This window comes from Oryctolagus cuniculus, chromosome 4, assembly GCF_051225735.1.
Source record: "Oryctolagus cuniculus isolate XC-2025 breed Fujian yellow rabbit chromosome 4, ASM5122573v1, whole genome shotgun sequence".
Classification (NCBI taxonomy): domain Eukaryota; kingdom Metazoa; phylum Chordata; class Mammalia; order Lagomorpha; family Leporidae; genus Oryctolagus; species Oryctolagus cuniculus.
The window spans coordinates 81,379,505-81,398,351 of NC_142870.1; the positions used below are offsets into that span (position 1 = coordinate 81,379,505).

At 36.9% G+C, this 18,847-nt stretch overlaps 1 protein-coding gene across 17 annotated transcripts in view; it reads right to left on the reverse strand.

Annotated features, from left to right (window-relative positions):
* Positions 1-241: 241 nt before the first annotated feature.
* ZNF148 (zinc finger protein 148) overlaps positions 242-18,847 on the reverse strand; it is a 171,305-nt gene continuing 152,699 nt past the window's right edge. For all 17 annotated transcript variants that reach the window (XM_051859204.3, XM_051859200.3, XM_051859202.3 and 14 more), the window contains 2 exons: positions 7,352-7,470; positions 242-7,053 (listed from right to left, as the gene is read on the reverse strand). In XM_051859204.3, coding sequence (XP_051715164.1) covers positions 5,455-7,053; positions 7,352-7,470 — 1,718 coding nt within the window. In that variant the 3' untranslated portion in view covers positions 242-5,454. The remainder of the gene's footprint in view (positions 7,054-7,351; positions 7,471-18,847) is intronic.

The window sequence follows — 18,847 nt, forward strand, 5'->3', positions numbered from 1 at the left end:
GGGGATGGGAGAGGGTAGGAGGGGAAGGAAAGACCTACTCTGTATCTGATACTGAGTCTGCAGTTGATGCCTTCACACTGTTTCCTAGGGGGCTGAAGAGGCAACCCGCTGCAGTCTTCCCCAGACACGCGACACCCTGCCCACCTGCACCCCTGGAAATTTGCTCTGGCACTGTATCAGTTCTCAGTATGCATCACATATTTCCACTTAGCTACCCATTCAAGCACAGCAACCCAATTCATTCAGTTTTATACAACAGCATCTATATTATGTACATGTTTAATTATCAATAGAAAATAAAAATTTACAGTGATTGAGAAAGGGTCAGAAGAGGGATAGGAAAAGTAATACTGTATCATCAGAATATCCTATTATCCTACCAGTTTCAGTGACAGGGTTTTTCTTTTATTAGTTGAAATACAAAGAAGGCATAGGGAGTCCCAGGAAAATAACACTATATATACCAGAAAATTCAACGTGCTCCACCGTCAGGATTTCCATCACACATTTAATTTCTTCTGTACAATTTTTATAAACTTGTTTTTCTTTTCAAAATCATCAGATTTCCAGATTAAATTCAGCACTACACAGTATGCCCTTGAAGTAAAATGAGGTTACCTGCTTTATTTGGATACCAAGTTCCCTTCCAGACAGCATTAAAATAAAGACAAGACTACACAGATAAAATCCAGTATAATTCAAATCCAACAATGAAAAATTCCCCCATATTGTTGCAAAATTCTTCCTACTGAAATGCTTTGCTACAATAATAAAAAGCATACATTACATATAAAAGATACCAGTGTACTAAAAAGTGACAGAAGTGGACTAGCAAACCCTTCAAAGCACATTATATAAATGACTAGCATTTAAAAACATTTCTCCTATAAAATGTAAGTCATATACATTTATAAATTGGCGGTTTTATTTCTAAAGCAGTGATGTGTGTGTTCAAATAGTTAGCTGTTCTGTACAGTATATTATCTACTCACTTCAAACTACAATAGGTTTTTCTTTCTTTGTATTGAAGTTGAATAAATTCATCTGATCAGCTGAGAAATCAGGCTTGAAAAATAAGTATCTAAAAATCAAAGTAGAAAGTTTAGAGTTATTGAAATGTAGCTATGAAATATGAAGAGAACTACCTATTTCACAAAGGAGCTGAAGTCATCTCAAAACTTACAGGCTTGAATCTAAAACAGAAACAAATATGAAAATCCAAAGCAAACCACAAGGTTAGGTAGCAGTACAGAAGCAGGAAAAACCCCACGCCCCTTCCTTCAGTGTGATGGGCACTAAGCTTTGCGGTCTTCCTCCGTCTCGCAGCAGAGTGCTAAGGCCATTCAATGCTTAGTGGATGTGAGTATAGCTGCAGTCAGATCTAGCCTGTCTCCCCTGCAACTTCAATTATGCTGTGTAAACAGTGTTACGTTCCAACAGGAGGAACAATGGAATTTGCTTATAAAAACTGATTAAAGATAATCATTATTAAATGAAATAAGGATAATTAATAACTCTGAAATGTTTTTAGAACTTTCCTGATGCTACTTGTAAAGTCAGCACTGCTATGTATTATTGCTTACATACAGTACAACATCATATGCCTTCTAACATAAAGCAGTACTGTGATCTGTTTGTACATATTTACAGATTCTTAAAAACAAGCTGTAAAAACATTACATACTTTCAGACAATACAAATTAGCACATTGGTATTCACTTCAAAACAAATGGAATGCATAACATTAATAAACATCATAAAGGAAGACTCACATAAAAGTCCTTGATTGTCAAGACACGTTTATATATAAACTCTAACTGTGCAGAATTAAAGATTCAATCATAGGTACATCCTTATTTGATGAACCATATTTACAGCATGGTATTGCATAAAAAAATAAAATAATGTTTACAGGGTTTTACTTTTTTATCCATTGGATTAAAGAAAGCAACAAACATAACAAGAAATGTTTGTCTGCTTTAGTTTGTTTCCTACTAAAGTTTAAGTCAAAAAAGGAAACATACGGTTTTTATTTGCAGAATATAGCAAAAAACAACTGGAAAATTATTTCCCTGAAATAAAGCAATTTGAAACGGAAAAGGTTTAAATTAAATTGCAGACTCAAAAAATTTCTCACTGATTATAATAGTGCTTCTTCAAGTAAATACACCATGAAAAAATGAGTTCTAGTTTAAAATTTTCTTAGAAACGTAGTACTACAGTAATGCCTACTTTGAAAGTTTCCCGGCTTTTTTTTTTTTTTTTTAAACAGCCCTTTTAAAAGCCCAAATTAATAAAATGAGAGAAGTGGCAAAAGATCTAACCTAGCTGGCACTTTGCAAGCATTGCCCATTTTGGAAACAAAAGCCTGCCCTGAGCATATGGTCTTTTCTACCTCACGAGAGATAAAATGACACAACTGCTGGCACCCTCAGCCAGAGCTGAGAAGATGGATTCCTACCTTAGCAAGCAGCACGTCTGCATGTAGATCCGAAAAATTTTAAGAGCCACTCAAGTATTCCGAACCAAATGAAATACATATGCAATAAAAATTTAAGCTGAAACAAAACAAAACCAAAAAACCCACCCAAAAGACTTTCAGCGGATGTTTAGGAGATATTACCTCATCTACTGGGATGTTTCCAATCTTCAAATACGCGAGTAGGCCCTAAGTGAAAAAGCACACCTCGCTCACGTCGATCAAAAGTTTAAGGGTGTGTAAGAGCATGCTTTCACAGAACAATTTGCTCGCTGTGAGAAATGAGAAGCGTGAATTACAAAAGGATACCTCATATCCTCCACGTTTCTGTTTAAAGCAGCACCCAAGGCTGCTTCTTTTCTCTATTAATGCCCAGATGGAAATCAAATAACTTTCTGAACCAAAGTGGGAAACCCAAAGTGTTGAGATGTTTATCATATGATGATAATACAAGGTAAGTCTGGTAGGCATTCAGCATTTCACAGTAAGAGAGTGATGACTATACTTAAATGGTTAGTCAGTAAGTTATGCTGGCTAAGTATCATGTATCTCAAAAATGCTTATAACCTGGTAGAAAAGTCTGCCAATATGTAGATTTAAAGAAATGTGTTGACAGGAATGCAACACCTGAAATTTTGCTTGCATGGCTACCATTGTCAAAGGTCCTTCTTCTCAAGCTTACCCTAACTCAGCAATAGAGTCACATTCTTAGAACTGTGCTGGTGATGTTAAACAAAGAGCTTTACACTGTACCAAGAACTACAGCGAGTTCTCAACTGGAACAAAATTTTTCATCAGGCTCAAAAGAGATCAAACTCAGGAGCTAAATGCCTACTCTCATTCAAAGGTCTCCAGGAAAAACACGAAGGCCTCTGCAGAGTGGGGCACGGTGCCGGTGCTCCGCGTTAGCATCTCGCCTGAATGAGGCCTTCCTGCAAGTCTGTGATGCACCACACACACCAACTGTAAGAGTCAACAATGGCAGGACTTAAATATTTACTTCAAAGAAGTCTAAAATACTTGAAAAAATTTGGCAGCAGAGAAAGCTGTCAAATGGGAAAACTACTATTTCAAGCAAAGCTTAATAACCAAAGTATAGAGGAAACCACATTAAACATAACTTATATTCCTTACAATAAAAAACACCAATATATTCAAAATAAGTGAATATAAGTGAAGTACGTTAAGGGTGGATATTTCTTTGTTCCCTTTCTTTATGAGAACAGTCTTGGGATAAGATAACATTAAATAAAAAAAAGAAAATAATTTAATTGGATAACATATTCTACACTGAAACCAAGAATGCACATCTACAGGGCCAATATAAAAGTTAAAATGGAGATTAACAATAAAGTCCCGTCTTCCAAGACTATTGATTTTAGATTATCACTGGTGCTGTATCAGTATGTGCATTGTCACAAAGATGGCAGAAACTTAAAACACAAAAAGTTGGAACAAATTAAAGATAATAGAATATAACTAATGTTATTTTCCAAAAATCAAAACTGTCCAATGTGTAACTCAAACCATCATTCTTCAGAAAAGTATATATTTATATATATATAAAAGCACTATTTATTGTACCATGCTGTATTATTTTAAGACAAAGTATTAAAAAAAAACATTCATGGTATAAGGATAAAGTCTGTAGTTTATTTAGATTTTGAAATGCAACAAAAAAATTCCGATCACTTATCTAGCTGAAAAAGAAATATTAGTTACTGGAATTAGTAAACACTTTTGGTTTGTAAAATTGTAATGAGCAGTGTTCATTAAAAAGTAACTCAAGATAAAATAAGCAATTAAAATGCCCATTTCTTTAGTTTCTCTGGATACTGCTTAATTATCCAATCTATTAAGATTCTAGAAAGAGAAGGATTAAACCAGGTTTTACAGTTCCAAAGATATCCCAATTTCTTTTTATTGCCAAAAATTAAAATTGTCAATTATGAGATGATTATGACACAATCATATCAAACCTAAAAATCTAATTTTTTTCACTTTGAGAAATCAAAAATACCAAATAGATTCTAAGTGCTCTATGTTAACTGAAGTGTATATGTAAAGTAAAATACAATTAAGCTTTAAAACGTGGAATATACATTTTATGTAAGCATTATGTTCTTGGGAATGTCATCTACAGAGTATTTATTTATTTTTTTTTTACTAAAACTTCAAAACCTTGATACCTGCACATGAAAAATCATAAAAAATATCTAGGTACAACTGTACAAAGAAACTGACACCAATATGCATACTTCCATAGAGAAGTGAATGCTTCAACAGTTGTGTATTTTGGTAAAAGTTTTGAAAGTATGCATATTTTAAAAGTAATTAGGCTTTTAAATAGTGGAGTCTTAGACTATCAGATTTTTATTACTTTTTTTCTTCAAAAAAACACATGTCAATATAATGCAAAATGAAAACCAAGGGTATATGGCATATCATTCTTTTTAAAAGGTGGTTTCTTGGTTTCTTTCTTCCCCAAAGGACACACTAATTTATTTAAGCCATAATCTCTTGACATTTAAACTTTTTAAGTTCACTCTGTCTATAAAGTATACTCAGATTCCCTGCTGAAGTGCAATGACTATGCTGAAAAACTTAGAAACAGTATGAGTAAATTTCACACAATTACTAATCTCCTAAGAATGTACAATGTTATCAAGTTAGGAAACAATTGTGCGAAAGTCTTTTTTTTTTTTTTCCTTTTTAACTTGGTGTAGGTGGAATAGCAAGTTTCTGATCTAAAACAAGTAATGCATTGCTTCTATAAAGGTGACAACATGTAAGGCAGTTCAAAGAATGCTGACTAACCAAACAAAATGCAGTAATTGGATTATCTTGCTATTCATATCAGCTTAACTTGTTATAACGCGTTGCTCTTAAATCTGTACAGCACTCCATTTTACACAGAGTAACCCCACTCTCTTAATTAATCTGTTCTAAAGTGCCAGTAATATTTACATATTTTTTTAGCCAAAAGTCTGGCCAGTTGTGGCATCAGGTGAAGATGTCATCCCAGCTCTATTATCGTTTACATTCACCAAGGGAAATTCTGAAAATTCAGCACTTGTCCCTGGTCCCCGCAGGTTCACCTGTCCATTGGCAGTGCTAAATTGAGTAGCTATTCCAGCTCTGGATCCATGATATGGAGCACGGAAGGGCTGTTCAAAGGAGCTCATTTGGTAAGCTTGGTGGACAGGCTGAGCCTCCGCTTTCTTCTGAGAAGTCACTTGATCCAAAAAGTCCTGTGTTGATGTGGCAGAGGCATGGTTTGTCTCATCACCTGAAAAGGGAAATGAGTGCTGTGAATCACCAACTATTAGTCCAAAATGGGACTTATCTGGAGTTGTTCTTAGTGGAGAATTCATTCCTGATCGAAAGCTATTGATGGGCATGGCTGCATAGACTTGCTTGTCTATGGAAGAGAATGCTGGCTGATTTGGAAGGGTCTGGTTATCAGTCACAAAGTTAAGGCTCGGGCTATTCAAATAGGCATCATTTTGGCTAGTTCTGTCCAAAGCCTGCTGCAGAAACTTTGAGTATTCCTGCAACATGTTGGCTTTATCTGATGAGGATGCTTGGGAGCTTGATCCAACACTCTCTGATGGGGTGACCTCAGGTACTTCTGAAGAATTTATTGATATGCTAGAAGTCACTTCAGTGTCCGCAACACTAAATGATATCTCATGCTGTCCATTAGCTTTATGGGAATAATGATCCAACAGAGTCTGTAGTACCTCATCTGGAATAACATTTTTGTCATGATTACTCTTAATCTCCACATTCAGGGCCTGTGAATCCAATATGGACGCTGTGGTACTTTCGTCAATGACACTCGCCACAGCTGCTTGTGTTACAGAAGGCTGAGAAGCTATGGTACCCACGTTCAGCGCATACTCCCTGCTGTTGTTACTTGCTGCTTGCAGATACCGCTTCTTCTTCAGAAACTGCATGGCGTCATCGTAGTTAGTACTACTATGCACAGGCTTACTGGGCCCCTCCTGCAAAGTGTCAACCTGATCCATGTCAGCATTGCCTTCCGAGTCCAGCAAAGCTTGCTTATCCACAAGCTCAAAAGCATACTTTGAAACTTTGCTCTCTTCATATGTAGATAAAGGTGAAATTGTCTGATTTTGCTCCAGTGGCTGTTTCAGACTTCTCTTACTATTAATTTTCTTGAGAACCAGCTTAGGTGGGTGTATTTCTCCTGATGCATCTTCCAAATGTGATCCACCAACTGAAGAATGTGGCATTTCAACAGCATATTCTGCTACCATATATTCATCTTTGACTTTAGTACTTGAAGAGTAAAGAGGCAAATAATCATTTTTGTCTTTCTTCAGGTCAGATTTGTCCAAAGCACTCTCTTTGTCCATTCCAGATGATTTCTTCTCAGTTTTCTGCCTTTTCTTTTTTGGCAGTGAGTTGTCTTTTGGTGATGTGGAAAAGCCAGAATCTTCCTCAGATGTCAGAAGGCCACCTTTGATGGCACATCTGTTTAGTTTTTTGTCATGATTTTCATGGCACATACGTTTATGTTTCAACACACGATCTGTTCTGGAAAAATACTGCCGAATTTAGAGGTCGCAAGTAGGTTTTTGGTTTTTTTTTTGGTATTTTTGGTTAACCAAGAAAAGAGAAGAAAAAAAAATAAAGCCATTAATATAAAGCTATATAATAATAATAATAATAATAATAATAATACACTGCAAGCAAAATAGCTGAGCCAACTATTATAAATCTAATCAACAAGAGCTACAAACTTTCTCGAATGGTTCTAGTAGTATATTGCATTTTTTAATTAGACTTATTAGATTTATTCTGTAATTCAATTAGGGCGGAAAAATATCAGGCTATTTCTCTTACCTGTAAACAGTATTCACACTGGTAAGGTTTTTCTCCACTATGAGTTCTCTTATGCCTTTCCATATGATATTTTTGTATGAATCTCATACCACACTCATCACAGCGAAATGGTTTCTCACCTAGTTGGTGATATACAAAATTTAAAATAAAACAAATATTGTAAATTAATGAACTGCTTTACTATAAGAATCGCTAAAATAAATGGTTTTTCAAAGTTATGATAACTGGCTCTTGTTAAATGACAAAAAAGTCTCCCCTGTTATGAGAATATCTTTCAGTTAAATTTGGCAAGTCTATTTTGTTTCATAAAAATGAAAAGGATCAGCACGTGTCATTAGAAGGACTGGGGGTGGGTACCACGGCGCAACAGGTTAAGCCACTGTTTGGAGCTCCTGGTTCCCATCGAGCTTCCTGCTAAAGTACCCAGGAGGCAGCAGAGGATGACTCAAGCACTTGGGTTCCTGCCAACAATGTGGAAGACCCAGATGGAGTTCTTGGTTTCTGGCTTCGAGTTGATCCAGTTCTGGCTGTTTCAGGCATTTGGGGAGTAAACCAATAGAAAATTTCTCTCTCTCCCTTTTTGTGTTACTCTGCCTTTCAAATAAAAAATATACTCCATTTACCTGCCTTTTCACTATGTATGTACCTACTTCCCTAGAGAACTTACAGTAATACAGCCATTCTTCCAGAAGAGGACTAATGTTTCTAATCATTTTTCAACTGCATAGACCACTATCTTAGAACTTTTTTTAAAAAAAGATTTTATTTTTATTTATTTGAAAAAGTTACAGAGAGAGGCACAGAGAAAGAGAGAGGTCTTTCATCTGCTGGTTCACTCCCAAATGGCCATAACAGCCAGAGCTGAGCTAATCTGAAGTCAGGAGCCAGGAGCTTCTTCCTGGTCTTCCACGTGTGTGCAGGGGCCCAAGGACTTGGCCATCCTTTACTGCTTTCCTAGGCCATAGCAGAGAGCTCGATTGGAAGAGGAGCAGCCAGGACTTGAACTAGCGCCCACATGGGATGTTGGCACTTTAGACAGGGGCTTTAACTCACTGCGCCACAGAACTTTTTTAAAGTATGTAGTCATGCACAGCCCGACACAATTCTGTAATAGAAATCTGAACTGCTTTTTAATTCTTAATTTGGATTTCATTTAACCATAAATGAAATGGTTAAATGAAATCCAAATCCTAGGAAAATATTCTTAAAAATCTAATTTGTTAAAACATAAAAAAGTTTAAAAACTAAATTTCACAAGTCGAGTTTTGTTTATATCAATTCTTTTTCTCAACTCTCATTAGCATTTTTCATGTATGTCATCAGGGGATGAATTTAACTACATCATGTTAATTGGACACAAAACTAGCCCCCACCTACCACTTCTTTTTTTTAAATTCCCTAAGGACTTCTTAGCTATAATGAACCATCACTATGAAGCTCAAAATAGTTTTTACTGGTAAAACTAGAGTCTAAGTAAACAGAATGGTGTAAGAAAAAGTTACCCTTAGAAGCAGGAATTTAGCTTAGTGGTTAAGACGCACGCATACCATCTCTGAATGCCCGAGTTTGACCCTGCTCTCCCTCCTGATTTCAGCTTCCTGCTAATCCAGACCCTGGGAGGCAGCAGTGATGGCCCAAGTAATTTGGTGCCTGCCCGCCACATGGGAGAGCTAGTCTGAGCTCCTGGCTTTTCCAGGCCCAGCCCCTGCTGTTAAAGGCAATCGGGGAGTGAACCAGTAGATAGGAGCCATCTCTGTCTATCTGCCTCTCAAGTAAATAAATATAGATCAAAAAAACAAAGTTACCCTGAGTAATGCTTATTCAGGAAACTATTGTTTCTACTTTATATATTCAACAAAAGTGTACTGAATACTGCTACTCTATCCACAGCAATTCTGTAGGAGATTAAACGTATAAGACCTAGTTCTTGTCTTCCAAAACTTAATCGGGAAAACAAAATATACATATGATTTCCCTTCTGCAGCACCTTCTTCAACCAAACCAAACCACCTACCATATCATTCTCTTCTACTCCTGCTTTGAATGAGACTCTTCCTTCCAGCAGAAATGTCCATCTCCAAGTGTTCATTCAGCTCCTACATTCCCTCCAAGACCCAACCCATTGCTTTTGGGATACTTTGGCCTCTTCTCCTAAGGAAAGCTATCTTTAGTTTCCTTCTATTTCCACAGAATTCTATCTGTACCGCTCCTACAGCATCCATTCTCCAAATTCAATAACAACTTTGTACATCTTTATGCTTTACTAGATTATATTTCTTTAGGTCAGAATCTAGACCTAAATTATATACAACGTAGTTCAAAATAATTGGTGCAATTTTAAGTGCCAATGAATGGCATAAATGATGATCACTGTATTAGAATGAAAAATGAAACAATGAGCTGGTGTGATTCATAAAGCGTGGAAGTGTTGGAACCTAAGCTGAGATAGTATGTGTGGTTAAACCCAAGGTACCTAGACCAAGCCAAAAATTTTTACAGGAAAGAAATAATAAAGTCCAGAAAAGTTAAGTTACCTGGCCAAGGGGTTGATGAGCAGTAATGAAGCAACAGAAGCAGGGAGAGAAGATCATTTATTAAAGAAGTCTGGAGACAAAGGAAATGAGAAAAAGGAGAGGGTGAGTAACAGGAGGCGAGGCAGGCAAGAGTTCCAGCCTGTTAAGGATGAAGAGGCTGAACTGTTTAAAGGCAGAGTGCCAGTGGAGAACACAGATGGATATGAAGATTGAACTAAAACTGAAATAGAATCATTACAGTGAATAATCAAAGGGACAAGATCCCAGAGGAATCAGGATGAGAAGAGGGGAACAGGTAATGCTGGAGAGAAGTAATGGCTGCACATTTTGAAACAAGAGAATGTGGATGGGCAGAAGTTAAAGCTGTTTCTCAAAAGTGAGAAATGATGAAAGAGAAAAATAAGTGAGCTGATTAGAATTCAGTAATTCTGCATGATATTCATGAGTTGAAAGACTTAATATTGTGAAGATGGCAACGTTCCCCAAGCTAGTCCACAGACTAAAAGCAGAAATTGACAATCTGATCCTAAAATTCATATCCAGAATGGGTGAACAATGTTGGCAAATAAGAACCAAATGAAAGGACTCACTTTCAAATTTCAAACTTTGCCACAAGAATATAGCAATCAAGATGCTGTAATGGTTTAAGGATAAATATCAAGGAATGAAACTGAGAATCCACAAAGGAAGGCTTACATTTATGGTCAACTGGCTTTCTAAAAACGCGTCAAGACAACTAACTGGGGGAAGAACAGTTTTTTCAACAAATGTGCTGGGACAGTTCATACTCTCACACAAAAGAATGGAGCTGGACCCCTCTCTCACAGTAGAAATAAAAATTAACTCAAAATCAATCACAGGCCCAAAGGTGAGAATGAAGCTGTAGAAGTGTTAGAACACAGGAATAAATCCTCATGATCTTGGTAAAGTAATCAAACAAAAAATAAAGATGTCACCAAAACTTACAGATTTGTGCCTCAAAGGCAACTTAAAAAAAGGAAAAAGAAAAGACATTTAGAAAATATGTCTGCTGCTGCCGTGGGAAACGGGTGAGAGTTCCTCAGCAAGTTAAACACCATCTCCATAAACCAAGCCATGGGACTCCCAGACATGTATCCAAAGGGACTGAAAACAGATCCAGACACTGCACACCAGTACTTATCACATTATTCACTGTAGTGGAAAGGTGGAAGCAACTCAACAGTCAACCAACAGATGAATGGATAAAAAAATGTGATATACATAAACAATAAAATATGATTCAGCCACAAAAATGAAATCTTGATAAATGCTACAACACAAATTATGAAACCAGATACAAAAAGACAAATGTGAAATTATTCTGCCTGTATAAGGTATCTGGAATAGGCAAACTCAGGGGCACAGAAAGCAGAACAGTGGCTATCAGGGTGGGAGGTGGCAGGAATGGGGGTTATTGTTTAATGGTGACAGAGTTTCTTTCTGGTTATACAACACTGTAAATGCATTTAATGTCACTAAACTGTACACTTACAAATGATTAGAATGAAAAAGTTGTTATAGTTTCCTAAAAAGTGAAAAGCCAATACACAGAAGTGAATAAAATATTAGCACATCATACTTCTGATAAGAGACATATATTCAGAAAATAAGAACACTTACAACTTAAAAAAAAAGACAAGCTAATTCAAAAATGGGCAATGGACATTTCTCCCAAAAAGATGTTATCAATGACCAATCAACACATGAAAGGATGCTCAGCACTGCCTTCAGTTGGGTAATTTAAATAAAAAACACAATGAGATACCATTTCACACTCTCAAGGATAGCTAAAATAAAAAAGACATAGAGTAACAATCATTAGTGTGGATGCAGTGAAACTGATCCACATATAGACTGGCTGTTAGAATGTTGAATGACACAGCCACATTGGAGAACAGCTTTGCAGGCCATCAAATGAAACAGAGTTACCACAGAACCTGGCAACTCCACTCCTAAGCATATACCACAGAGAACTAAAACAAGTCCACACACAAGTTTGTGCACAAGTGGCCTTAACAGCCTTATTCATAACATTCAGAAAATAGAACCAGCCCAAATCCCCATCAGCTGATGAACTGAATAAAAATGCTATGTATCCATACATGGGTTATTATTCAGCTAAAAAAAAAAAAAAAGGAATAAAGCACATGCTACACCATGTCCTCAAGAAACAAATTCATAGCAACACAAAATTGATTCTTGGTTTCCCAGGACTAGGAAGCAGAAGGGAGAGGAGAGTAGGGAGTGACTGCTAGTAGGTACAAGTTTTCCTTTTGGAACATGAAAGTGTTCTAAAAATCAGATACTGGTGATAGTTGTACAACTCGGTGAACAAACTCAAAACTATAAAACTGTATACTTTAAGTGGGCAAATTTTCTGATTTACAAATGATATTTAAATAAAGTTGTCATTTTAAAAATACTGTAAGAGAGTACAAGAGATACCATGCAGAGGTAATGAGAAATGATTTCTTCTCTCAAGGAGCTCAAAACTAAACTCCAGGTAAATTAATTGCAGACCACTCGCACTCGTGTATCCCTAACATTATCTGTTACACTGTGACAGAGATAAAGAATTATCAGCTTATTTAACTAAAAACACTGAATAATTTCCTTTAATAAAATTACTAGACTCATTAATACCTTAAAAGCACTTTGTACAAATATTTCTGCTGCTAAAAACAATCCTTCAACCACCTTCCCAAACTACATATAGCTTTAGTATTCCTAATCTAAAAATCTGAAATGCTTCAAAGTCCATAAATCTCAGGACTGACATGACACCCTCAAGTGCAAATTTCCCAAACATCTAACTTTGTTTCATGCACAAAATTATTTAAATATTGTTAAAATTATCTTCAGGCTATAAGATGTATATGAAATATAAATGAATTTTGTGTTTAGACTTGGAAGTCACATCCCCAAGATACTTTTAACTCATTATGTAAACGCCAATATTCCAAAAATCTGAAAAAAGTGAAATTGAAAACACATCTGGTCCCAAGCATTTCAGGTAAGGGGCATTCAACCTGTAGAACAATTATGACTAAGTCAACCAAAGATGAATACAAATATAAATCCACCATGGTCATTTATTATGTTTTGATTACTCACTGTCATAGTCTGCATTTATTTCTGTTCCTTTGTATCTTCTGCTTCCTTTTATTATCCACTTCCTTTCTTCCTCTGCCCTCTTCCTTCATAACTTTCTATCTCTTTCCTTCCCTTTTTTATTATTTTTTTTTACTTTTTTATTTATTTATATATATTTTTTGACAGGCAGAGTGGACAGTGAGAGAGAGAGACAGAGAGAAAGGTCTTTCTTTGCCGTTGGTTCACCCTCCAATGGCTGCCGTGCTGCGGCCGGCGCACCACGCTGATCCGAAGGCAGGAGCCAGGTGCTTCTCCTGGTCTCCAATGGGGTGCAGGGCCCAAGCACTTGGGCCATCCTCCACTGCACTCCCTGGCCACAGCAGAGAGCTGGCCTGGAAGAGAGGCAACCAGGACAGAATCCGGCACCCCAACCAGGACTAGAACTCGGGGTGCCAGCGCCGCAAGGTGGAGGATTAGCCTATTGAGTGGTGGCGCCGGCCCTTTTTTTTTACTTTTTATTTTTAATTTTCTCTTTCCTCCCTTTTTAACTAGCCAATCTACAAATATTTAAGATGTCAGTTTTGCCATTTAAGAATCCCTGCTGTTTATAGATCAGGTATTGTATTTAGATGCTTCAGAAAAATCAAAACAATAAAAACAAGTATCCAGGAAAACATCTTCCTCCTGGCTTTGCTCCTCATAGGTAACTGTATTTATTCATTTGTTTCCAGAGTTTCTAAAATCAGTGTGTCTTGGAGATCTAATTAGTAGAAAGAGGGATATCTCGTTCTATCTGACAGCTGATATATGTCACTGACAGAAGATAAACATACTGCAACCTATTTAACTAACCCTTTATTATCTCCAAACATTTGTTACTACAAGTAAGATGAAAAGCCTTGTAAATACATAATTTACACATCTTTAGGTACACTTGTAAAATGCAACCTCAGAAACAGAATTTCTGGTCAAATAACAAACATATTTATGATTCTGACCAAATTGGTTTCCAGAGCAGATACTGTCCAGCTGTACCTCTACCAGCCATATGTGAGTGGCTGTTTCCCCAAGAACCTTCCCACGGGCTGCTGTGTAGGGCTAAGCCTCTGATGATGGACTGTGTGCCCACACATGGGAAGGCAGCCAGCCCACAGAAGTGGCAGCTTCACCCTTCATCTTCTGTGAACGATCCGCTTCAAGGCACTTTATTAAGGAAGCGATTCTGTCTGTGGTTCCAGGACTTTTTCCTAGCCTTCTTCCCCACTTTGAGTGGTAGGATGGTGAGGGTGGAGTTGTTTGCTACAGCAGATTTTAATTTTTATGTAGCTGAATCTACCAATCTTCTGTTTTATGGATATTTGATTTTGAATGTTATTTAGATTTGCCTGCTCCAATATGCCCATAGTTTTATAGTTTCCTTTTTTCTATTTTTCCTTTTTCCTGTTTCTCCTTTTTTATATTCCTGATAAATCTACAGTTCATTTGAGATAGAATATGAGGTATGAAAAACAAAACTCTTTCTAGATGGTTATCCAGTTTTCCCAACACCATTTATTGAGAAGTTCTGCTTCTCCTGACCACACTGCTACATCCTAATCACACACTAGGAAGCCCCGTGGCAAAGCTAATGCCCCACACTGGTTTTTTTTTTTTTTTCCCCTGAGTCCTGGTCTGTCTTGTTGGTCCACTTCTCCTGTAAACTTCAAAATTAGGTTATCTGGTATTTGAGGTGGGGAGGAGGTGGAGCTGCCTGGAATGTTTATGGAAAACTGAAATCTTTTATAATGTTGACTCCTCGATGAAACAAAAGGTTATGTGTTCCCATTCTACAAAGTTTTGTGCCCTCAATAGTGTTTTTAATGATTTCCTCATATGGGACTTTCCATATCTTATTAAATTTATTTCTAGCTATTTTGTGCTTTTGTTGTAGATGTTGTAAAAAGATGTTTTCTTCCATGTAACTTCTGCTCTGTGTTTGTGTATGTTAACAAAGAGAATGATTTTCTGTTATTTTAATGAACTTGCTTGTTTGCAGTAATTTTTTTCAGTTGAATCTTTCAGGCTTTCCATAATATTGTTCATAAAAATGATTTTTTAAACTTGTAGTATTTTTCTCTTGTCTACTTTTTCTGGCTACTAGTCTTGAACAGCGTATTAAAAGGTAGTACTGATAATGAACTTCGTATCTTGTTCTTAATTTGGGTACTTTGGTATGCTTCCTACTCTTGAATAGAAATAAAAATAAAATGACTGGTACCTATTTTCCCTAAGAAAACTGAGAATACTTAAATAAATGAAATTTCCTTTGGAGAAAGTCCCTTCATTACTTTTCCTCTTTAAGACCTGTGCCCCAGAACTGGAAAAGAACATGATCTGTATAGCATCTGAGTGATTTTAAGACTAGGAAAGCTTACTTAAAGTTTCAAGAGTTTGTAAAAAAAAATTTCTTTTTTTGACAGGCAGAGTGGACAGTGAGAGAGAGACAGAGAAAGGTCTTCCTTTTGCCGTTGGTTCACCCCCCAATGGCCACTCCAGCAGCGCGCTGCGCCGATCTGAAGCCAGGAGCCAGGTGCTTCCTCCTGGTCTCCCATGGGGTGCAGGGCCCAAGCACTGGGCCATCCTCCACTGCACTCCCGGGCCACAGCAGAGAGTTGGACTGGAAGAGGAGCAACCGGGACAGAATCCGGTGCCCCAACTGGGACTAGAACCCGGGGTGCCGGCGCCGCAGGCGGAGGATTAGCTTAGTGAGCTGTGGCGCCGGCCTGTAAAAAAAAAAACAAAAAAACTTTATATTCAAGAAACAGTAATACAATAATTCCAAGGTACCCCACAAATAGTAATTTTCCAATAATTTTCCAATAATCAACAGCTCTGGAGATTCTAACAATTTTCCTTTGAGATTAACTTCTCCATTGTGATGTTTTTGCTTGGTGACTTCTGACACCGCACACACCCTTAGCAGTTTATGTCCAAGAATGTTACTCTAATATGGGTTATTATTGGGGTACATTATATGTATAGGCCATACACACAATGGTTTCACATTTTAATATGATTTGGGGCAGTTTCGACCACTTCCTCTTCAAAACCATTCCAATCAGGCTTCCACAAGCTGAGGTCACCAATGTAACGGAACTCCTTCAGTTTTTCGCTGTACCCCTCAATGGCAGTTCACCCAAGTAGCTCCTTTCTTTGTCTTGAAATTCACCCTCCCCTTGGCTTCTGGGATATCCACACCCTTCAGCCTCTCTGCTCCTTCTCAGGCTCAGGCCTCTTTCCAGCTGACCTTCCATCCTCCAGATGAGAAACATTTTAGTTCTTCAAGACTTCTTAAATTTCATAATCTTCTCATCTTAGGCAAGAAAGGAAATTCATCTATTTCCACGGCTTAAGTTGCTCCTGAATCTGAGCTCCAGTCCTACACAGCCAAACCTCCTTTTCAACATATGCACTTCTGTGACTCGTAAGGATCACAAGTGCATCTTAGCTCTGTGCAGGCCACAGGCCGGTACAGCTGCTTCTTCTTCTTCTTTTTTTTTTTTTAAACCCTCTCTCCATACTCAACCACTTAACCCGTCCTACTGAATCTGCCTGCTAAAAAAAACTTGCCAAACTATTCACTTCTCTCCAGTTCAAGACAAAAGCAGCCCCTGGCCTGGACTATTAACGAATACCCTCCCTAACTAGCAATCTCTGAGATCTACTCTTCTCCTAATTCACACAACAGCCAGATTCTATTAACATAAGTCAATCTGATCATGTTTACAGCCCATCAACTGGCCTTCTGGTAACCTCAGGCTAAAAGAACTCTGAGTCCTCCATTGTCCAGCCTCTGCTATTTTTGTGTCTGATCTTTCTTCACATTAATTTCTTTGTTTTCTACACTCCAAAGTATCCTTATTTCAATTTCTAAAGCTGCCATGCTTTTTCTCACCTCCTCTTTTAAAAATCCCTTCCCAAAGCTTCCCTAAATCAATTATTTGTTATGATACTGCATGTAAACCATTCAGTGCTCAAAAAATGCTTATCTACTGTTACTAATCAGAATATAAGTGGACATTACTTAATAATGAGTTTATATAATCTAGCTCAAAAGTTACAATACTTAAGACAGAGCTCACATGGTCTAGTAATGTATATTTGACAATGTAAGTTTATGACCTATTTAGTAATTCATAACAAAGGGCAGAAAACAAAACCTGCAAGTATAATAAATATTGCACTAACCAAAAAAGATCATGCACTTGTATGAGATGAAATATGAAACCAGTGGTGAAGAGTACAGGTTCTCAGGTCAGACTTGCTGGCTTAATTTAATGCTGGTCTCAGCATTTCTTAACCATGAGAAATTGTGCTAATTTGAATTCCTAAGACTGGACATTCTCATCTGAAAAATGGAAATATCAATATAATCTACTACAGAACTAAATATTAGATAACTCACATAAGGTAGTAATTTAAGAACCAGCACACTAGAATAGCTCAATAAATGTTTTGGCTATTAACAAATGAAAGGAAGAGGTTGACAACAAATGATTATACTTAAACTACATATAGGTTATAGTTATAACCTAATGAATGGACATCCCAAATGAAAATATCATTAACCTGAGTAATAAACATGCGATAGGATCAAACAAGGAGAATTACAGAAACAAATTCTAGACTAATAATGACACCACAATACGTCTGCTTAGAAATTAAGGAATATGAGAAGATCTTCCCAGATTAGAAAGGTCATTTATCAGGCTAAGAAAAACCTGTAATTGTACAGCATGCAGGATACTATATCCTCAGGAAATCATGTGAGACTAAATTAAAACCAATGAAGCAGAAATTAGGTTATTAAACAAAAACTGCAAAGCTGCTGTAACATGCCGAGGGCAGTTAAAATGGGGAGAAAATAAAAGAAAGCAAAGGCCTTGGGTAACTATTTAAAGAAGTGTTTCTAGATAGCACACTTTTTTAAAATGTACCTTTCTAGCATAGAATGTTTTTTTTTTCCTTGACAATGAAGGGCAGTGAGAAACTCTAACTCCTACATTTCAAATTTTAGAAATATCAGCAAAGTTTGCTTATTTTAAAATCCCATTTTTTATCCTGTTTTCTTTTCTTCTGCAGACCTATGAAATTAAACACTTACAAATACTGCAATATTTAAAGTGGTCCAGTCTTACAGCTGCAAACGAGAGGAAGAGAACTACTGTTTCTGCAGATTAGGTTTCAGACTTCTAAACTGTGAGGCACAAACACTGAAAAATGATCAATTATTTCTAGTAAGAGCAATATCCCAGGGCAAATCCTAGTTACAGTTTTAAAGACTTAAGGGGAAAATGCAAAGCAAACAAAAATAACACAGTCTTTTTCAGGAACAAATTAAACATCGTCCAAAAATGGTCATTGCTACACCTCATCTTCCATTAAGTTATAAATCAGTACCCAACTGGTATAAGTTGGGCACATTGACACTACATATTTAAGGTCCTAATCATGGCTCCTAGGCTAAATGAAAGCAGTATTAATTTATAATAAACACCATGTAAATGTGACATATGTAAAGTTAGTAAAATGGCTGGCTATGTGAGTATGAGTGTGTCCCTACCAAAAAGAAATATGGGTTGGAACCCAAAATTGTATGACAGATTTTAAATGACAACGTTTAACGCTATACTGACTTCTAACATTTGAAACTGGTCGGATCTACATCTGAACTTGCAGTAAATCCCTCTGACACCAGCTACCTCTGAAAAACAACTGCTCTAGAATGAAAACTCAACAGTGCAAACCACAATAAGGACATAAGGAAGTTACCAAATCAGATGATTCTATATTCCATCCTCTAAGAAAT